Source organism: Sorex fumeus, unplaced genomic scaffold (assembly GCF_029834395.1).
Source record: "Sorex fumeus unplaced genomic scaffold, SorFum_2.1 ptg000065l, whole genome shotgun sequence".
Lineage (NCBI taxonomy): Eukaryota > Metazoa > Chordata > Mammalia > Eulipotyphla > Soricidae > Sorex > Sorex fumeus.
In genome coordinates, this window is record NW_026606122.1 from 2,818,430 (window position 1) to 2,842,044 (window position 23,615).

The 23,615-nt window shown below is 40.0% G+C and overlaps 1 protein-coding gene across 1 annotated transcript in view; it reads right to left on the reverse strand.

The window, feature by feature from the left end:
* Positions 1-23,155, reverse strand: part of CCNB3 (cyclin B3) — a 74,547-nt gene extending 51,392 nt beyond the window's left edge. Inside the window, exons 1-3 of the mRNA XM_056128613.1 lie at positions 21,284-23,155; positions 20,300-20,368; positions 18,745-18,837 (exon numbers count right to left, since the gene is read on the reverse strand). Of these exons, the coding sequence (XP_055984588.1) occupies positions 18,745-18,837; positions 20,300-20,368; positions 21,284-23,155 (2,034 nt within the window). The remainder of the gene's footprint in view (positions 1-18,744; positions 18,838-20,299; positions 20,369-21,283) is intronic.
* Positions 23,156-23,615: the final 460 nt, after the last annotated feature.

Sequence of the window (23,615 nt, forward strand, 5' to 3'; positions counted from 1 at the left end):
CTGGCCCCCTGGCACCGTGTAATCCCATCAACGGCCAAGACTCAGAGACTATAAAATCCAGCTCCTGGAACTGCGTGGCGGCCGCGCGACATCTTATCAGGACATTTTTTTATGACATCTTATTATCTCATTCCTACTTTAGACAAACTTGCAGGCTATTTGAATGTAGCCTGCCCACAGGGCAGAGTCTGTCAAACTCCCCATTGCATACCAAATATGCCAAATACCAGTAACAATGATGGGTCTCATTCTCCTAAATAGCCTTGAATATAATCTTAGGGCTAGGATGAAAGAGACGTTACTGGGGCCTGCTCGAGGCAATCGACGAATAACAGGATGATGAAATGAAAATGAAAAAATTTTTGTTTTGGGACCCACACCCAGGGGTTCTCAGGATTTACTCCTGACTCTGTGCTCAGGAATAACTCCTGGTAGTTCTCGGGATTATAGGGAGATTAAATACCAAGGGCATATCTAATGGAGGAGATCAAACCCAGTAAGGGGTATGCAAAGAAAGTGCCTTACCAGCTGTACTGTCTCTTCAACACCAAAAATAATCTTTCAAGCCTTGAAATTATAGAGGCAGAGAGACAGCTTAACAGGCTGAGTGCATATTTGAATGCATGGGTCTCAGTTCAATCCCTGGGACTGCATGGCCACCAAAGTACTGCCAGGAATGATCCACTGAGCATAGAGATGGCTCCAAAATTTTGAAAAAGTTGTAAAAGGTAACCTAATAGCTAAACTTAAAATATAATGGCTTGTACAGTTCCATATTATAAAAACTCTTGCTTTATTTAGGGGCTAGACTGGGGGTGCTCAGGGCTTACTCCTGGATCTGAGCAGAGAGATAACTACTGGCAGATTTGGGGGGCCATATGTGGTACATAGCAAGTGTCCTACCTACTGTACTATCTCTCTGTCCCCATAAAACGTTAATTCTCCCTCAATTAACCCCAACAGTTAATTTTTGAATAACTGTCAAATTATTCTACAGGTTACCTTAAAGAGTATATAAGAAAAAATTAATCTTTTTTAAAAAAGATGAACAAAAGAACATGAAGAGGATGGTATAGGCTGGAGAGAAAACTCAACAGGCAAAGCACATTCTTTGCATGTAGGAGGCCTTGGATTAAGTCTCTCCTTCAATCCCTCCATCTTGGCACTGTATGGTCCTCCAAGCACTGCAGGGAGTGGCTCCTAAGATCAGAACTGTGGGTAAACTTTGAGCTTGGTTATGGTTCATAAACCAAAGAATATTACAAATTCATAGGAAAACACAGTATTCTATCATCTCCATACTGAAAAGACTAAATACAAACCCAAATATGTGATTAAATGTGTCATTTTAAATCAGTGAAGAATGAAAACCAGTAAGTAGCATTATAATAACTGAACAATATATAAAAAGAATAATATACCAAGATCAAGTAGTATTTGTCTTAGGAATATTAAGCTGCTTCAATATTTGAAAATCAATGCAATACACCATTTTTATAATCTAAAACCAAATTAAAATCAAATCAAACTTAGGAAAAGTCTTTTGACAAAACTCAACATAACAGCAAAGCAGGTATGGAAAGTAATTCCATTAACCTAGTCAAGAGTGTTTTAATAAAACACCACAGTAAAGATCATATAAAGGGTCTGTAGAATTAGCACATGAGGTAAGGCCCTTGCCTTACCTTGTATGTGGCAGCTTTGGCCACAACCCTGGTTCAATCCTAGTACAGAATATGGTCCCTTGAGCATTACCACTGGTGGCCCCTAAGCACAAAGCCAGGAGGAAGCCCCAAGCATCACCAGATGTGGCAAAAGAATAACAATAACAACAACAACAACAACAACAACAATAATAATAATAATATTGAAAGATTGCTTTCTTAACAACAAACAGAAAGAAGACCAGATTGTCTTTTATTAATTTTCTCCTTGTGTATGTGCATGTATGTGGGAATAGGGGATCTAACTCAGGATCTCACACATGAAATCATGCACTCTACCACTAAACTACATCTGCAGTTATAGCTATCCATTCATATTCCTCATGTTGAACATCATAATGGAATCCTTTAGGTCATGCAATAAAACACAAAAATAAAATTTAAAGCATAAACAATAAAAGGAAGTAATAAAATGTCTCCATTTACAAATGACATAACCACCTATGTAGATAACTCCAAGAAATCCACCAAAAGAAAAAAATTCTAGTGAATTAATACATTTTAGCAAAGTAACATAATATAAGATCAATACGCAAATATTATTTCAAATTAGCACTGTGTAAAAAGGAAACTTAATTTTTAAAAAATGTTATATTACCAAGGAAGGAAATATTTGGTATGATATAAATTTAACAATGCATATAAGGATATGTAGGGTAAAAATATTTTTTCCCATAAGTGGTATTCCTGGGTCAAATAGGAACTCAATTTCTAGTTTTTTGAGAAATGTCCATATTGTTTTCCAAAAAGGCTGGAACAGACGGCATTCCCACAAGCAGTGAAGAAGAGACCCTTTCTCCCCATATCCACGCCAACACCGATTGCTTTTGTTCTTTTGGATATGCCAATCTCTGTGGTATGATATATCTCATTGTTTTTATGATATGCATACCCCTGATGATTAGTGATGAAGAACATTTTTTCATGTGCCTTTTGGCCATTCGGATTTCTTCTTTGAGAAAGTTTCTGCACATTGCCCCATTTTCTGATGGGACTGGATATATCCCGGAGATGCAAAAAAGTACAGTAGAAATGACATCTGCACTTGTATGTCTACTGCAGCACTATTTACAATAGCCGTAATCTGAAAAAAAAAGCCGAGTGCTCAAGAACAGATGACTGGTTAAAGGAACTTTGGTACATCTACACAGTGGAATACTATGCAGCTGTTAGAAAAGATGAAGTCATGAAATCTGCATATAATTGGATGGACATGGAGAGTATCATGCTAAGTGAAATGAGTCAGACAGAGAGGGACAGACATAGAATGACTATACTCATTTGTGTAATATAAAGTAAAACAATAGGAGACAAACACCTAAGGATAGTAGACATAAGGGCCAGGAAGATTGCTCCACAGCTTGGAAGCTGGTCTCATGTGCTAGGGGATAAGGCAGCTGGGATGGAGAAAGGACCACCAAGTAAATGATGGTTGGAGGGCTCACTCGGGATGGGAGATGCATGCTGAAAGTAGACTATGGACTAAACATGATGGCCGCTTAATACCTGTATTGCAAACCATAACACCCAAAATGATAGAGAGATAGTAAGAGGGAATATGCCTACCACAGAAGCAGGGGGTGGGAATGCGGGAGGAATACTGGGAAAATTTGTGGTGTAGAATGGGCACTGGTGGTGGGATGGGTACTCAATCATTGTATGACTGAAACTGTCACTGTCCTCCTGTTGTTCATCAATTTGCTCAAGCAGGACCAGTAACATCTCCATTGTGAGACTTCTTGTTACTGTGTTTGGCATGTTGAATATGTCACAGGTAGCTTTCCAGGCTTTGCCGTGCAGGCAAGATACTCTCAGTAGCTTGCCAGGCTGTCCGGAAGGGGCGGAGGAATTGAACCCAGGTCGGCCCGGTCGGTTGCGTACAAGGCAAATACCCTACCTTCTGTGCTATTGCTCCAGCCTGAAACACAATCATGAAAGTTTATAAGTCTGTAAATGTATCTCACAGTGATTTGTTAAAAAAAATTCCAAATGAAAAATATTTTTTCTTGATCAGAGAGAGAGTACTGAGATCAGGCATAAGTAAACTGAAAAAGTTTTAAGCCCTAAATAAATAGACAAACAATGCATGTTCATGCGTTACAAGTTTCAACACAGAAAATATGCCAATTCTTTTCAAATTTACCTAGAGGTATATGTCAGAGCTGGAGCGATAGCACAGCGGGTAGGGCGTTCGCCTTACAAGCGGCCAACATGGCCGACCCGAGTTCAATTCCTCCGCCCCTCTCGGAGAGCCCGGCAAGCTACCGAGAGTATTCGATATGCCAGACACAGTAACAACAAAGTCTCCAATGGAGATGTTACTGGGCCCGCTCGAGCAAATCGACGATCAACGGGAGGGCCTATATGTCAGAGTTACTCACAGTTAGACTAAGTCCTAGAAAAATTCAGCTCATAGGCATGTTCATGGCTATGATTTATTATAGAAAAAGATACAGAGAAAAATTAGCAAAGGGAAAAGTTTATAGAAAGCCAGAAGCTTCCAAGAAGGCGGTCCCTACTCACTGAAAACTCATTAATTTTCCAGCAATGAGTTGGGACAACATGTAAAGCATTGTCTACTAGGGAATCCCATTAATGACTCAGTGCTCAAGATTTTATTAGGATTGAGTCGCACATAAATACTCTCTGCTGACAAGCACTAAAATTCCAAACTTACAGAAGAAAGGAAAGCAGGTATTCAAAATTAGACACATTGTTTGAACAATTATTCTAGGGATAATTTAGGGAGGGTTTTATAGTAGTGTGAGGAACTGTTTACCAGTTAAGTTTCCAGATGCCAAGAGACACCCAATGCAAAAATCTCTAAAGCAGTATTGGACCTGTTATTTTCTTTTCTGTACAAGATATAAGCAAAGTCCACCAAGCTCCCAGCAGCCTATTTTTGTATAAATGACCAACCAATTCTAAAATGCATGTGGAGATGCAAAGAAACTTGAAAAACTCAAAACTATTTTGTAAAAAATAAAGAGTTGGAAGACTCACCTAGTTTTAATATATACTATAAAACTAAAAAAATCTAGTATAATATTGGCAAAGTGATAGACACAGGTATAAATGAAACAGAATTCAGAAATTAGTAAAGAATGTGACCCTCCTACAAAAGACTAACTGATCTTTGGCAAAAGAAATACATTGGGGAAATTATGTTTTCCCTTCCTACAAATAATGTTAGAAAAATTTAAACATCATTTATAAAGAGAAAAGTAAACTATGACCACAAAACTTCACAACCTTACAAAAATTAACTCAAAATGTATTCCAGATTCAATGCTAAAACTATGAAACTTTGAGATAAAATGTAGGAGAAAGTATTAATGACCTAGGTTTGGGCATAGTTGTTTACATGGGATCAGAAAGCTAGCTCAACAGTCAGGAATACATGCTTGGCATGCAGGAGGTCCAGGTTCAAACCGTGGTACACATTCTCCCCTAAGCACCAAACTGGGCACCACCAGGTAAAACCTAGTTTATTAAAATAATAAAATAATTTAATAAAATAATTTTAATAAAATAATTACATGGCACTGTGTAATCCCATCAATGGCCAAGACCCAGAGACTATATAACCCAGCTCCTGGAAGAGAACAGCGCAGAGTCTCCTGTCCCCACGCCTGGCTGTCCTTGCCGGGACCCCTTGGAAGGGGGTGGGTTGAGTTTCCCTCCCCGCCCTGAGCAGAGCTCTGGCAGCCGAAGACCTCCAGAACCAGCCACAACCATGCTGGGACCACTCTCCACACGCATGAAGGTACCAGCATTCAGGTCCCGGGTCTGGGATCTCCAAGCTTGCACGGATCGGGATTGAGCATCCTCCACCCAGATCCTCCATCTTCCAGGAGGCAAGGGTCACACCCACCAACTGCCCCCCCCCGCCCCTGCGCCTTGTAATCCCATCAACGGCCAAGACCCAGAGACTATAAAACCCAGCTCCCAGAAGCGCGTGGCCACATTTGCGGCCAAACAACATCTTATTATTTCATTCTTACTTTGGACAATTGGCAGGCTACCAAAAGTACCCTGCCCGCATGGCAGAGTCTGGCAAACTCCCTGTGGCATACCCAATATGCCAAATACCAGTAACAATGATGGGTCTCATTCTCCTAACCGTAAAAGAGCCTTGAATGTGGCACTTTTTAAAATCTCAGGGCTAGGACGAAGGACACGTTACTGGTGCCTGCTCGAGGCAATCGACGAACAACAGGATGATCGTGATCGTGTAAATTAAAATAATTTTTAACAAAAAAAGCACAATTCATAAACGCTACTGAAATTTTTCAAAACTAAAACGGTCTGTGAAAGACATAGAGAACTAAAAAGCTATAGACTGTACAGATATAATGATTACCACAATGAAGTTCAAGTACAAAATTATGCAATTTTTTTTAGATGACAGAGTTGAAAACTTAGTCATGTAAATGAGAATAGGCAGTTTAATATATTGTATTAAATGAGTTGAATTTACTTATTTACATAGGTTAAAATCATAGAGCAATTGTCATTACAAATCAACTTGTTGATTAATCTTATGATAATTCCATTTGCCATTTCTTTAAGTTTTGCTGGAGCAAGCACTGTCACTGTCACTCTCCTCCCATTATTAATCTATTTGCTCCAGCGGGCCTACTAACGTCTCCATTTTTTGAGACTTATTGTTACTGTGTTTGGCATATTGAATACGTCACGGGTAGCTTGCCAGGCTTTGCCGTGTGGGTGAGATACTCTTGGTAGCTTGCCGGGTTCTCTGAGAGGGGCAGAGGAATTGAACCCTGCTCAGCTGGGCTGGCTGCATGCAAAGCAAACGCCCTACAGCTGTGCTATCGCTTCAGCCCCTGGAGCAAGCAATATGAAATAAATGTTATATATGCCAAGAGGACAGACTGGGGATGGCAGGGACCCTGGGGACTGGTGATGCAATGGTGTTGCAACATTGTATGCCTAAAACAATTCTATTATGAACAGCTTTGTATATTTCTGTGTCTTAATAAAAATTACATTTAAAATGGCACTAATTAAAATATATTATAAGATGGAAAAAAGCTATAGACTAGCAAATATTTGTACATTTCATATCCAACAAAGGATTTGTAATCAACTTATTGAAAAGGAGTCTTGTAATTTATCACTAATAAAATGAACTACCCAATTTTACACTGTGGAAGACTTATACACTTCACCAAAGAGGATACACAGATGAAAAGTGTGATGTTCAATTGTATGAGCCCTAGAGGAGGCAAAACTTAAAACTCTGATGAGATTCCTTGAGATACCCATTAGAAGGCTAAAATGAAAACAAACAGAAACCATTAAGTACCATGTGGTGGCAAAGATGCTCAGCAACTAGAATCCTTATACATACAATTCAGATTGAGACTGAAAGATGGTACAGTCACTCTGAAGAAGTGTCCCACAAAAATAAACACACATGTTTATTTTACACCCAGGAACTGGAAATAACTCAAATGACCTTCAATGTTACTAAATATAATACTAATCATTTATAAAAAAAATAGGAATAAACTATTGATAGACACAACCTGGATGATTCTCAAGGGAATTATAGTGAATGATATAAGTCAATATCAAAACATTACCAACTTATGATACCACCGATTTGAAATTCACGAGATTTTAAAAGTGTAGAGGTAGAGAACAAATCAAGAGTTTCCAGAGACAGGAAGGTGTGCGGAAGGAGACTGCAATTGCCATAAAAGAATAACATGAGAGATCTTGTGGTGAAAGAATAAGTCTATATTTTAACATTATGCAATTAACATGTGATAATATGTAAATTAACTCCCCACAAGAAGGTGAATATGAAATTATTAAAACTTAAATAAAGGCCTGTAGACCTTAAATGTGACACAACAGTATAAGTATATAAAATGTTACACATTCTCCCAATGTTACCACTGGGTAAGACTAGGTGAAGGATTCACAGAAACTCTCCAAAATACATTTTGCCAAGTTTTGTGACTATTATTTCAAAGCACATGTGAAAATTCCATGGAACAGTGACAATATATGTCAATGTTTCTTTCTAATTAAACATATAAAAGGTAAAAGGTAAAGGCCCTCCCGTTGATCGTCGATTTGCTCGAGCGGGCCCAGTAACATCTCCATTGGAGACTTTGTTGTTACTGTGTCTGGCATATCGAATACTCTCGGTAGCTTGCCGGGCATTAAACATATAAAAATTAAAATTTATATGATTTTTTTAGAACTGTGATTTTTCACTCAAAAGACCCTTGTGGGGCTTTATAAACTATGTGTACAGTGGCCACATCACAATTTTAATTTGATTTTAGACTGGGACAAAGACCTTTTATGTCTGTAGTAGTGGGACAATTCATAATAGTGCATATCTACTTTGAAAGTGATAGTCCAGGGGCCAGTGGGTAGGGTGTTTGACCTGCACATGGCCAACCTGGGTTCCGTCCTCAGCATCCCATATGGTCCCTTGATCACTCGACAGGAGTGAATCCTGAGTACAGAGCCAGGAGTAACCTCTGAGCATTGCCGGGTGTTTCTCCCTCCAAAAAATGTCATGGGCCAGGAGCCAAAGCAATAGTACAATGGGTAGGGCATTTGCCTTGTATTCGGCTGACCCAGGTTCAATTGCAGTATGCTATGTGGTCCTTTACAACCTGCCAGGTGTGATCTCTGAGTGCAGAGCCAGAAATAGTCCCTGAGCAGTGGTAGGTGTGACCCAAAAGCCAAAAATTAAATAAAATTAAAGTGATGAGACAATACACACATAAACAAAAATGACAGTTGGGGGGTTACAGGTAATTACAAATTACTAATTTTCTATAATAGAAGTGCATTTTATATGATAAAAACCATTTTTTGAAAGTCTGTTGACAATTCCACCTAATAAATATAACTTATCTGTTATACATTAATTTCCAATCTCTATTCCCAGTATCTTGGTATCTGTAAATTTGATGAATATATCTTCACTGGTCTCATCTCTTTTGCTAATAAAATGGTTGATCAGAACCAAGTCGATTAAAAATCTTTAGAATTATGTTTGCTTATTTAATATGTGCCCAGACTTGCCCCCCACTGCACTTGTATAGGGAAAGAATAAGCTTCTGGATAGATGCATGGGACTCAAGGTTTACAAAGAGCTTCCTCAAGGAAGAATTTGAGCATGCCAGGCTCCTGCAATTTAAATAGACAAGTAAAAAAAGGTGGCAGTCATGGAGTGGTATGCCATATGGAAGTGGCTCTCCTGTGTAATGGCTGAGAGCTAGAAAGAGCAGAGTTAGTATGAACCAGGACATGCTAACCATCCTCAAGATTATTATTCTTCCCTGTTTATTTGGGTCACACTAGGTGGTTCTCAGGGATAACTTCCTGGCTTTGTGCTCAGAGATCACTCCTGGCAGTGATAAAGGGTCTCTATTTAGTGCAGGGGCTAGAACCAGAGTTACTTTAGCAAGGTAAATGCCTTAATCCCTGTACTATCTTCTCATTAACAATGCTGAAGATTCTTATCATGGATGAAAGTGGTGAGGGATAAGGGCAAGGTCAGACTGCTCTTAAGATAACCTTTTTGTTTTTCATTTTGGTCACACCAGGCATTGCTAGAGTGTTGCCCCTATAGGTTCTAAGAGACAATTCTGTTCCAAAGATCAAACCCAGATCTCCTACAGGCAAAGTATGTACTCAGTCCTTTGAGATAACTCTCCAGTACTTCACACATAGATGGTACTTTTGATGCAGAATTTCAGCAAAAATAGGTGTTTACTTTGAGGTAAAAACAGTTTCAGTGAACAGAAATAAAGCTAACTTTTCAGTATAGTATACTGTTACTCAAGTTCAGTCATAACATGTACTAACAGTATTATAGAGGTGTACTGGGTGATAGTTTGTGTCAGAAAAATAAATACATCTGTTAAATTTAATTGGCTAAATGGATAGCAAACTTACTGCACAAGAAATAACACAGTAAACTAAATTTTCTAGTTGGAAATAAATTAACAAGAAAAATTGTGAAATCAATAGAAATAAAACCATTTCATGTTATTTATAGAGGCCAGTGGGAAAAATGTAATGCTTTGGACAGCACACAGCTTATTGAAAACATCAATCAGGTATTTGTCACACAGAGAAGAAGGCCATGAAGGAACCTAGATGGATATCATTCCGTATTATAAACTTTGGGAAATTCCAGCTCTTGCATATTTGATCAGACAGTGACTTTTTTTGTATATAAATGCTTTAACTGCTATTTAAGGAAGCTTGCATTTACACATATTTATTTTGCATCATGACAGTAAATACTTGCAAGAAAAAAGTCCCACTCTTGCCTAGATCACCCTGATCCTACAGTTTAGGAAGGAGGAGAAAGAATGAAAGACTCAATAACTCTGAAAACATGAGATCTAAGCTGCAACTATTGAGCTTTGTACAGTGCCTGTCAAATGAACGGCAAGTGGGTGGGGTAGCGGTGAGGGGTAGAATGCAGTATGGTAACACTGGTTAAAGGAAGTTGACACTGGGGATATGGTGCTGCTAGCAGGTCAATTTGTACCTGTGAGGCGAGTGCATCAGCAGCCTGATGGTACCTGGTACCTTCAGACTTCCAGATATCCCAAAATTGCTCCTGTGCCTTTGGCCAGACCCGAAAAACTTGGGGCAAAGTTTACCAAGAAAGCAAATAGCAAAAAGTTAGGTATGTGGGAGACACACCCACAAACCACCTCCAGCTCAGCTATATAATTGGAGACAAGGACTCACTGGTTCCTGATCGAACTGCTTAACAGCCATAATCCCAGAGACTCAGAGACAAATCTCAGAACCCAGCAGCTTTTGGCAGAGGTGCATTCAGTCCCCTCAATGAGTTACCGGTGCCGGATCACCCCAGGGTGTAAAGGGTGTTGTCCCTTGGCCTTCTCCCCCTTCATGGCCCAGTGGCCACCATCTTCCAGAGGCCACTGGACAGTCAGGTGAGGGCCCACAGTGACGAAACACGCAGAACCTCACGGAATGGGGTTGGAGCTGGCCCTTTCCTCCCCATCCCAATGAGACCCCGAGTCGCCACCCAAGAACGACCTCTCTGACTCCTCAAGCTGCTCAATGGCCATGATCCCAGAGACACAGAAACAAATCTCAGAACCCAGTGGCTTTTGACAGAAATGTGCCCGGTCCCTGCAGTAAGTTACGGGTGCCAGGCCACACCAGGTGGGAATAGGTTTCATGATTTGGCCTGTTCCCCTTGGCGGCTCAGTAGCCGCCATCCTCCAGAGGCCACTGGATAGTCAGGTTTGGGCCAGCAGTGACAAGACACGCAGGACCTCACGGGATGGGGATGGAGCGGCCTCTCTGGTTTCTGATCAAACTGCTTAACGGTCATGATCCAAGAGACTCAGAAAAAAAATCTTGAAACCCAGCGGCTTTTGGCAGAAATATGTCCTGTCCCTGTAGTAGGTTACTGTCACTAGCACACCCCAGGGGCGTAAGGGTGCTGTCCCTCCACCTGCTCCCCCTTGGCGACTTGATGGCTGCCATCCTTCAGAGGTTATTGGACAGTCAGGATAGGGCCCACAGTGATGAGACATGTGGGGCCTAACGGGATGGGGGTGGAGCCTGCCCTTTCCTCACCACCGCAACAAGATCTCGAGTCGCCACCCACAAACAGCCTCTCTGACTCCTGATCAAGCTGCTTAAAGGCCATGATCCAAGAAACTCAGGAACAAATATCGGAACCCAGCAGGTTTTGGCAGAAATCCCTTCAGATTTAATGGTTAAAATTTAGGAATTCCAAAATCTTGAGGCCACTACTGCGGCCTCACAACATCATATATTATTCATTACCAGCAACAGAAAACAAATTGACTACTGTTACCTTTTTGGCAGATCTAAGTGTTGGGGTAAAATCCCAAATAATAATGGTGGGTCTGGGGTTGAAATATTGTATGTAATCAAATTAGAGAGAGTAATGTGGATATTATCTGCCCCATAGGTGGGGGAGGGTGTGGGATGTGGGGTATACTGTGGGTTTTGGTGGTGGAGAATGGGCACTGGTGAAAGGATGGGTATTTCATTGTATGACTGACACTTAAACCCAAAAGATTTGTAACTGCTCTCACGATGATTCAATAAATAAAATTATAAAAAAGGAAGTTTACACTGGTGGTGGGTTGGAGCAATAGCACAGGGAGAGAGCATTTGCCTTGTGTGCAGCCGGCCTGGCCGAGCCAGGTTCGATTCCTCCGACCCTCTCAGAGAGCCCGGCAAGCTACCGAGAGTATCTCGCCCATACAGCAAAGCCTGGCAAGCTAACCATGACATATTCAATATGCCAAACACAGTTAACAACAAGTCTCACGATGGAAACATTACTGGGCCTACTTGAGCAAATTGACGAACAATGGGAGGACCGTGACACTGGTGGTGGGGCAGGTATTGAAATACTACATGCACAAAATTCAACTATTAATAACTTTGTAAATCACAGTTGTTTAATTAAATAAAAGATTATTTTTAACAATGAAAATATCCCACTTAACTGATTTTTTCAAGTAAAATTTTATGGTGAGTATGCAGACTTTGCAGTCATCACACGTGTCTTATTAGTACATTTAATTTTATAATTTGTATTTTTTAATTATACCCCCAGAACAAATAGTTTTGATTATATATTGGTCTAAAAAGAGAGTCTGCAAAGAGAAATTTGCTTAGGTACTGTCATCAAGCATCTTGGAAAAGCTGTTAAATCATACTGAGTTATTCATAAAACAAAAATTGCCAGTTTTAAGGATAACTATCTATATGTATACCCGACTGGTTCTAGAAATTCTAGTAATCACTCTAGAATGACTATACTGTGATTGGTTTATTAATTTAGTAATTCACCAGAGTATTTAACTGGGGAAAAAAAGACTGAAGACAGACCTTATATTTTTAAAATTTTTATTAATGAAACACCATGAGGTACAGTTGTAGACTTACAAATTTTTGTGCTTGGGTTTCAGTTATACAATGTTCGAGTACCCATTCCTCCACCAGTGCCCATTTTCCACCACCACGGATCCCAGTATCCCTCCCACCCCCTATCCCTCCGTCCCACCCTGCCTCTGTGGTAGGGTATTCCCTTTTGTTCTCTCTCTTCTTTTGGGTGCTGTGGCTTGCAAAAGAGGCATTGAGTGGAAATCATGTTCTGTCTATAGTCTACTTTCAGCATGCATCTCCCATCCTGGGAGGATCCTCCCAACCCCCTTTATTTGGTGCTCCCTTCTCTTAAAGAGGGCAGATTTTATGGGGGGTGCTGAGTCTTTTTTTCTGAAAAGTGTAAATAAGTCAAATAAGTTTTCTCTGATGAAAATCATGTGATACTTAAAACTTTTAAAACCACTATTTCCATGAAGATTGATGGTGGTTTGACCAGGTATTTCTACTGTAGCTAATATTTATGAATATCTGTATATTATTACTTTCATAAAATGCTATTTGATATTAAAAACCTATTCCTGTGACTGCAGATAAACATTAGGCAGGGAGTTTGCCTAGCATGCAGCCTACCTGGGTTCTATCACCAGCATCTCATGTGGCCCCAAAATCTTACCAGGAGTGATCCCTGAGCACAGAGCCAGAACCAGAAGTAAGCCCTGAGTACAGCTAGGTGTAGCCTCAAAACAAACAGAAAACTGATTTCTGTGTCGTGAGCACTGAGGGAAAAAACTAAATGAGGTTTATAGATAACTCAACAGGCTGAGCACATGTGAAAGGCCTATGCAGGTTCTAACCCCTAGTAGTTCCTGGAGCACTGTCAGGAATAGCCCATGAACACCATTTTATATAGCCAAAGCCCACCTCCACCCCCCACATACACTCTAAACAACAATTTGACAAAGTCATATTGTTTCCAGATTTTGATGCGTTGGGACAAATGCTATTGCAATATAGATTGATAGTTTGCTTTAACAAGTAGCCAAGCAAAACTAACATGAGGTTTCATATAATCCAACAATACCTCTTTTGGGAATATACCCAGAGGGCTCAAAACATACAGCAGAAATACTATCTGCACATCTACATTCATTGCAGCACTATTCACAATAGCCAGAATATGGAAACAACCTGAGTGCTCTAGAACAGATGATTGGCTAAAGAAACTATGGCACATCTACACAGTGGAATACCATGCAGCTGTTAGGAAAAGTTATGAAATTCGCTTAGAAATGAATGGACATGAAAAGTGAGTATCAGGCTGAGTGAAATGAGTCAGAAAGAGAGAAATAGATAAAAAATGATTGGACCCATTTGTGAGTCTAATATGAGTCTAATATCCAAGGACAGTAGAAACAAGAACCAGGAGGACTGATCCACAGTTGGAAGCCTAGTTCAAGTTCTAAGGCATTAGGGGTTGGGATTGAGAAGGGACCACTATGATAAAGATAGTTGGAAATGATCACTCTGGATAAGATCTGCGTGCTGAAAATAGGTAAAGGAACAAACATGATGATCTCTCAGTACATGTATTGCAAACCATAATGCCCAAAATAAGACAGACATACAAACACAGAGAGAGAGAGAGACAGAGAGAGAGAGAAGGAAAGTGTCTGCCACAGAGACAGACTGGGGGCATGGTGTAGGGTAACAGGAGGGAAACTGGGGACATTTGTGATGGAAAATGTACACTGGTAGAGGGATAGGTTTTGGAACACTGACTGAAGTCTGACCATGACCAGTTTTGTTACTCTGTATCTCATGGTGACTCGATTAAAAAAACAACCAACTTGAATAGAGGAATACAAATTTTCCACAGGATTCCGTTTTCAACCCTCTTGCTATTGTACATTGTATATATTTTACACTTATGTTATTTAGCTTACACGTATTTTTTAAAAATTTATTAGTGAATCACCATGAGGTACAGTTACAAACTTACAAGTATTTCAGTCATACAATAATTGTTTACCATCCCTCCACCAGTGCTCATTCTCCTGCACCAATGTTCCCAATATCCTTCCCACCTTCACTCCCATTCCTTCCCATTCCAGTCGTCGCATGATGTTCTCTAGGGTGGCACTGAAGAGTTTCGGTGAAATGGTATCACCCTGCCGCACCCCTCTCTTGACATCAACGATCACTTCTTTGTAGAATGGTGAGATCCTGGTAGTGAATCCGCAATACAGCTCTCGGAGGATCCTGATGTATTGGGCTTGAATGCCCTGATTGGCTAGGGCTTCAATGACCGCTTCCGTCTCAACAGAATCAAAGGCCTTCTTTAAATCAATGAACGTTAAACAGAGCGGCATCTTGAACTCCCGAGAAACCTCAATGAGCTTGGTTATTGTGTGGATATGGTCAATGGTGCTGAATCCTTTGCGGAACCCTGCTTGCTCGCATGGTTGTTCTTCATCTAGTGTTCTGCCAATCCTATTTAGGATGACTCGAGTGAACAACTTGTAGATGACAGACAATAGGCAGATCGGGCGATAGTTGCCAATGTCATGGATGTCTCCCTTCTTGAACAGTAGTACGGTCCTGCTGGTTTTCCATTGGGACAGAACCTTGCATTCAGACAGGGAGCGAGTGAAGAGCCGAGCCAGTGTATTGATGAGTACTGATGGCAGGTTCTTCAGGTGTTCAGGTCTGACCTTGTCTGGGCCGGGTGCTGTTTGTTTCTTTACCGACGAAATGGCGTGTCGGATTTCGGAAGGGAGAACGTTGGGAACGACATATCCATCCTGTGGAATTTGGTATGTCGGTAAGTGGACATAGCTATCGAAGAGATTTGAGTAGAAGTCATGGATAATCTTCTCCATTGCCGTTCTGGAGGATGTGATGGATCCATCAGGACGTCGGAGGGCAGTCATCTTGGTCTTATAGTTGGCGAAGGACAGGCGGGCGTTACGAATACTTTTCCCGATAGATAGATGGTCGGCAACTACAGCACCTCCGCTTTGCTGATGACATTGTTTTAATAACACCAAACATCAGACAAGCGGCACAAATGCTGGCCGACTTTGACGGTGAGTGTGGAAAGGTAGGACTACACCTGAATCTTACGAAGACAATGTTTATGAGAAACAGCCTTGTTCCTGACGCCCCATTCGCTCTCAATGGAACGACCATCTCCGAATGCAACAGCTATGTGTACCTAGGTCGAGAGGTCAACATGACAAATGACCTGGCACCCGAGCTGCGCAGGAGGAAGAGAGCGGCTTGGAAGCCTTCAAGAACGTCGAAGAAATAGCTAAGAGGACGAAGAACCTCTGGCTCCGGGCACATCTCTTTGATTCCACTGTTCTTCCTGCATTAACATATGCCTCAGAGACCTGGGCCCTATGCAAACAAGATGAGAACGCTATTCAGGTCTCCCAAAGAAGAATAGAAAGAGCTATGCTTGGAATATCACGTTTCACTCAAATGAGAGAACGAATCCGGAGTTCTGACATCCGTCGACGATCAAGGATCAGGGACGCTGTCTCATTTGCCAAGGTGTCAAAAATCAGATGGGCTGGTCACCTAATGAGATTTAAAGACAACCCTTGGACTAGAGCTGTTACTGATTGGATTCCACGGGATGTCAAAAGACCGCATGGCCGCCCACCTACCAGATGGTCAGACTTCTTCGTCAAGATCATGAACGATCGGTTTGAGGCCCTTCATGTTCCTGGAGCGAACAGATGCCATTGGGCTACACTAGCACGCGACAGGGACAAATGGAGACGTTACTGGCGCCCGCTCGAGCAAATCGACGACTAACGGGAAGTTAAGTGATTAAGTGATTAAGTGATCCTTCCCACCACCACCCCTCATCCCCACCATCCTACCCTGCCTCTGTGGTAAGGAATTCCCTTTTGTTCTCTCTCCTTTTCTGTGTTGCAGTCTGCAACAGAGGTATTGAGTGGCCATCGTGTTCAGTCTATACTCTACTTTCAACCCAAATGGAACCCCCCAACATCCTTTACTTGGTGTTCCCTTCTTTATCTGAGCTGCCTTTTACCCCAGCATGTGAGGCCAGTTACCAAGTCATGGAGCAGACCTCCTGATCCTTATCTCTACTACCCCTGGGAGTTAGTCTCCCATTCTGTAACTTTATATTCCAGAGATAAATACAATCTTTCTATGCCTTCCCTCTCTTCTTGACTCATTTCACTTAACATGATACTTTCCATGTTGATCCAATTATATGCAAATTTCATGATTTTATCTTTTCTAACAGCTGCATAGTATTCCATTGTGTAGATGTGCCAAAGTTTCTTTAACCAGTCATCTGTTCTTGGGCATTCATGTTTTTTCCAGATTTGGATTATTGTAAACAGTGCAGCAATACACACAAGTTCAGATGTCATTTCTACTATGCTTTTTTTGCCTCTCTGGGATATATTCCCAGGAGTGGTATTGCTGGGTCAAATGGGAGTCAAATTTCTAATTTTTTGAGAATCGTCCATACTGTTTTCCAAATGAGCTGAACCAGTCGGCATTCCCAGTAAGATCAAAATGGATTAAAGACCTCAACATCAGACCGGAATCCATAAGGTACATTGAAGACAAGGTTGGCAAAACCCTCCACGACACTGAAGTTAACAGTATCTTCAAAGATGCCACGCCACTGGCCAAGCAAGTGAAAACAGAGATAGACAAATGGGACTATCTTAAACTAAGAAGCTTCTGCACCTCAAAAGAAACAGTGATCAAAGTACAAAGACAGACTACAGAATGGGAAAGGATATTCGCCCAATACCCATCTGATAAGGGGTTGATATCAAGGATATACAAAGCACTGGTTGAACTCCACAAGAAAAAAACATCCAACCACATCAAAAAATGGGGTGATGAAATCAACAGAAACTTTCTCAAAGAAGAAATCAGAATGGCTAAAAGGCACATGAGAAAATGCTCTACATCATTAATCATCAGGGAGATGCAGATTAAAACAACAATGAGATATCATCTCACACCACAGAGACTGGCCCACATCTAAAAGAACTAAAGCAACTGGTGTTGGCACAGATGTGGGGAGAAAGGGACTCTCCTTCATTGATTACACTTATTTCTACTATTTTAAGCCCCCAAATAATTAAGTTGTGCTTTCAGTGTTCACTCTAATAATCCTCAGTAAGCTTTAGGTATTAATTTCTTGTTCTTTATACAAAACTGCTAATGACAAACATTGAGGTCAAAAAATAGCAAAAACAAGACCTACCAAAATTCTACTCTTAATTTTATTATGCTTCATTCATGCAATATATTACTTCATGTTTTGCTAATGTCCAAATATATTACATCTACCACATTTCCTGGTCTGTCATTCCAAAATAAGCCTAAATCACTTTTCTGTAATGTAATAGAGGATATTAACAATAGTACCTTTTAATCTCAATTATATACTCAAGTGGGCTTAAAACTATACCTTATATTTCTTTGTAAACTCCAATTCTATTCAATTAGCCAATATTTGCTTATATCCTTCTAATGGCAAATGCTATTACAATGGCAAGTACTATTCTGGGGTATACTTTCTTAGTGCAAAGTGACAAGCATTCATTGCCATACATTAGCAACATCCAAGTAAGGAAAACCAGCTACCTCCTTTTAGCAGTCCCACCCAAAATTTAAGAGTTTGTCACTGAACCTATCCAAGTCACCAGATAAAATATCTAAAAACTTTTTTAAATAGTTAAGCTACTATACTATCATAAGTTTTATAGAAACAACCTCCCTCCACTGGGTTCTCATAACATTTTAACTATAATATTTTCATAGTAATTATTGTATTTCTCTCACGCTAATATTGCGTAGAATACTACACCAGACATTGTAGAGTATCTAAAACCATATGGTATTTCTATTGTGTATTGAACTTTGCTTGTCTGCAAGTCCTATCTTGACCCTGAGATCATAAACTCCTTGAAGGCAGGAACCATGTTTTATTCACTTCCATAAATGCCACTGATTTCACCATGTTTGACACATGGAAATCCTTAATGAATAATCAGTATCAAGAATAGCAACCCCTAAGGGTAATAACTGTCAGGCTTACCTGCAATTCCACCAGCCAGTCCACAAGAATAGCCCTCAAGTCACTGCTGATGTCAGCCTGTCCAGGCATGTATTGATTAACTTTGAATTTTTCCTGTCAGCAGTTAAAAAAAAGAAATTTTAATGAACTCTTTTTATAGTTCAACGATTTTAACTTAAAATATTTAGAATTGGTATTGTAGGATAACAGTGTAACGACACAGTTCTTTGTGGTTTTAACTCATTACTTTCAGCTGGTATCAAAACCCTTTTATGAGAGAAGTTCCAATTATCCCTGAGAAATGTATGCACATGCTATTCAAGGGTCAAGGTTTATACTGAGAAGTACAGGGACAATGTACAATACTAGCTATAGATGAATACCAGAGTTCAGTCCCTTCTTAGCAATTCCATATAAAACACAACACCATGCTATACAGAGTACTCTTCTCAAACTTAACCATACATAGATAACACTTAGGGATCTTTAAAGTTCACATTCTCATTCAGATAATCTGGACTGCGGTAGTGTTTCTGCAGTCTTACAAAGTCAAATGTGGTGGCTGGAGCAATAGTACAGCGGGTAGGGCATCTGCTTTGCATGCAGCTGACCTAGATTCGATTCCTGGCATCCCATATAGACCCTTGAGGACTGTCAGGAGTAATTCCTGAGTGCAGAGCAAGGAGAAACCCCTAAGCATCGCCGGGTGTGACCCCAAAACAAAACAAAACAAAACAAAAAGTCAAATGTGATACCAACACTTTTGAGTTGACGCCAACACTTTTCTAGTAGTAATATCTTACATCCTCCAAAGCATACTAGACAAGTACACACTAAGATTGTTGCATCTTTAGAGAGGAGATGTTCATTCTTTCTCTTCTGCATGGTCTGCTAAGACTCTTGCTAGAAAATAATCTAGATCCCATATGTTTTGTTGATGCTGAAGCTTACCACATACACAATGATTCATTTCTTTCCACTGTCATCTCCTACTAAGATTTTCCAAGACTCACCCATTCTAGGTTATAACAGCAAATTATGGAATCAATGAATATTATGGCAAAGGAATATTTGAAAGGAGAAAAACATTCACCAGACTGGAAAGCTGTAACAAAGGGTATAATCTTATATATGATACCAGAACCTTGCACAGAGCAGGGAAACTATCTCTAAAGGAATACATTAAAGGAAACTACTTGATTATTTTGTCTGGAACCATCTCTTCAGCAATTAGAGGGAAAGATTTACTGCCTTCAAGATAAACATATTCAGTCCACATTGCAACTCTATCACACACTAGCTTTTTATAGATTCTTCCTGGTGTATTGGAGGATAACAATTCCTAATATTAACTTTATTATAATGAATAATTCCTAGCTATCGGGATAATTAAAATTATGCCTTTAATCTCTCAGTATAATATCTAAGTCACTGTAGGCTACCAATAGATAGCAATTTCTACTTTTGCTATTTCCACAATCATTACCTCTGATTTTGACCTGTTTTGAAGGATATAGTAAGAAGAAAATGAGAACTAGAAATTATTATGAGACCCACTCCTCAGTCACCTACATACCTCTCTCTCTTTCATATATCTGAAGATATCCTTGGCATAGACAGTGTTGAAAACTGGATCATTGTCACTCTGTTTGAAAAATACCAAGAAGATATATTAGGTAGGCAAATATTCTAAGGAATGCTTCGCAAATACACATAAAGTATGACTCTTACTCCCACTCTAATCTCTGCTGTACTTCAAGTCTTATACATTTTGAGTCATAAAGAGTACCACCTCTGCCCTAAAATCCTTATATACTCAAGTTATTGAAAAAAGCTTAATCTTTCTTACAGCTGCTTTGCTCTGTCCCAGGAGCAAAATACTATTTTGTAGTTTGTCACTGACAAACTTGTTCAATACTGTCCAAAAAAAACACTTTTAATTTACTATTTCAATTTGTACCACCTTTTTTACTTCTTAGGACCCTTATTAGATTTTAGTATCTTGACCTGGCTCAATTATGCTTCTGGAAAACTTTCTCCTTACTTACATAACTTTATCCAGGTTGTTTTGACTACAAGAGAAATATTTATCCTCCTGTTTGCCAAATATTCTCCCTCCATCCTTCCTATTTACAATTTAAAGATCATTCTCCTTTATGAGAAGGTGTCTATATGAGCCATTTCCATAACCAAAATTCACTGTGATGCAACCTTAAATTACTAAGAAATTCAGTTTATTGAAAAATTACCCAATCACTACTGCAAACTCCCAACTCTATGCTCAGAGAATATTGCATGTTCTTCTGGATATTCTTGTAGCAAACATTTTCTAAAGGTTTGAGTATATCACTCCATGAATAATAAAGCCAAGGGACTCTACAAGGTTAACTTTATTTACTACAGTGTGTTATATATAGTTCAACTGCTTAGGAAAGCAAAATCAAAACTCTGTCACCAGCCACCTCTGAGATAACAAATAATATGAGATCAAATTTAAGAAAAGAGAAGAATAACTCTTTTGATTTCATGTTCTGAGATGAGAAATCTCTTTGGAACTTACGTCATAGGTGTAGGACTTGTTGGCAAAACTTAACTTGTTCATATTAGAAATGGCAACAACTCTGGGCTTCCTTGTTCCACATTCAGGATGCCTGTTAACTATATTAGGGTTATTATGTGCCTGGGGCAATGAATCGTTGATAGTGTTATCTTCCATGTGGATGGGATTCTCTTCATAGGTCAATGGCCTGTTCATATACACTGTTTTACTAGTAGTGGGATCTTCATTAAAAACTAACGCCTCCTTGAAAAGTACTGCCTTACTGACAGTAGGCCTCTCCTGAAATGTTAATGACTCCTTGCAAAGGGTCACCTCATGGCTAAGACTCTCCTGTACAGTCAAAGGCTCCTTTGAAATAGCTTCCTCTTCAACTGTGTGCTTGCCATGCAAGACCATAGGCTCCTTCTGCAGAATGGTCTTTTGCAGAATGGTCTCATTCTCAGTGACTGACCTTTCCCTTAAGGCCAGCTGCTGATCAATAATGGCCCTTTCTTCACTGGTGAAGTGGTATTTTGGGGCCAAATGGTTCTTCAAAGCAGCCTCCTTCCACTGAGCAGTGGGATTATTTTTTAAAGATAATTGCCTCTCTTTGCTTTTTGCCACCTTGGGAATGGGGGTCTTCCTTGAAAACAATTGATTCCTAGGATGGTATCCATCCTCTCTAGTGGTTCTTTTCTCTGAAATAGTCAAGAACTTCTTATAAGAGTTCTTTTTGATTTCAGTCTTCTCCTGAACAGGCAAAGTCTTCCTGGAGACATATTTATCTTTGCTGGTGGGTTTAACATGCAATAAAAACTCCTGCTTAGTAATAGGTTTCTTCAGCAAGGTGGATGCTTTCTTAATACTTGATTCCTTCTCACTGTTGGTCTTCTCCTGCAAGGTCAGCGAATTCTTGGGGAGAGACACTGCACGCAGAGTGGTATTTTCTTCTATAGTACCTGGATCCTGGGGGAGGAACACCTGTTTGGCTGAAGGCTTTTCCTCATAGTGTAACACCTTTTTACAGAGTGACTTCTCTTCAGAGGTCTTCTTCTCTAAGGATAAAATATCCCGAGTACTTTGCTGTTCCTTTAAAGATAGTGATGCCTTGGTAACAGTTGCTTCTTTGGTTGAAGACTTCCTAGCTGACTCTGGCCCTACAGAGTGAGAATTTTTATCTTTGTTACTCACATCTCTCAAGTCCAAGACTTGGTGGGTGATCATCATCGTTTGAGTGATATAGCCTTTCTCTGTTAAAGATGTTTCCTTGGTGGAGAATGCATTTATGCTGTATTGCTTTCTAAAGGAAAGTGATTCCCTAACAAATTGACCTTCCTTTTCAATATTCTCCTGCAACTTATCTGGCTTCTTCAAGATGGTCACCTTCTCTTGCAATGCAGCTGATGCCTGGAAGACAGTGGCGTGTTTCTCTTGCAATGCAGCTGATGCCTGGAAAGGGGATGACTTCCCAGTGGTAGGCTTGTTTTGCAAAGTTACTGATTCAATGAGCAACTTTTTCTCAGAAATGGACTTAACTGTCAGTGGTTTATCCAAGCAGGACACATGTTTCTGAATGGTACATTTCTTTTGTAAAATGAATGACTTCTTGGTAGGATTTGACATCTCAGTCTTTGAGTTCTCAATGTTCTTCAGCTTTGTAGATACCAAATCCTCTTTAGCATTTAAGTCCTGCAAGAAGAAGTCCTCATTCTGGCAGGGTGGCTTCCCCGAAACCGTGTACTTATTTACAGAATTTATCTCCGTGTTGATGTCTGGCTCCTCAACCAATCTATGCTTCTTCCCAATAATGCTTGGGTTTTCAACAAAAGCATCATCATCACTAGCCTCCTCTAGCAAGGTCAGTGGCTCTTTCAGATAACCCGACTCCTGCATTATGAGATTCCTTGGCAATAATGACTCCTTGAGGAGTACTGTTTTCTGACCAATTGCTTTCTCTCTTGAAGTTAGTGATCTTTCAGTTAGAGTTGAGTTTTCAGCAGTGAATGTTTGAGAGACAGTAGATGGCATCATAAGTAGTGGGTTCTCTATGTTGGAGTCACTGGGGGTGGAGGATGATGGTGATAAGACTATCATGTGATATCTATGAAAGGAACAATAAAATGCCTGGGTCAGTAAACATAGTAGATAGAAACCTTACTTATCATCTCATTTTGTTACTACATTTATAAAATGGACAGAAAGGACTGAAACCCAAGAAATGGAGGGTAACACTCAATAGGTACCATAATTAGACAAATAAGTAGCACACTGAATAGGTTCCCACAGTTTTCTGAAAAAAAAATTCTCAAATCTATGCTATGGTTTCTCATACAAAATTTATTACCTTTATTTA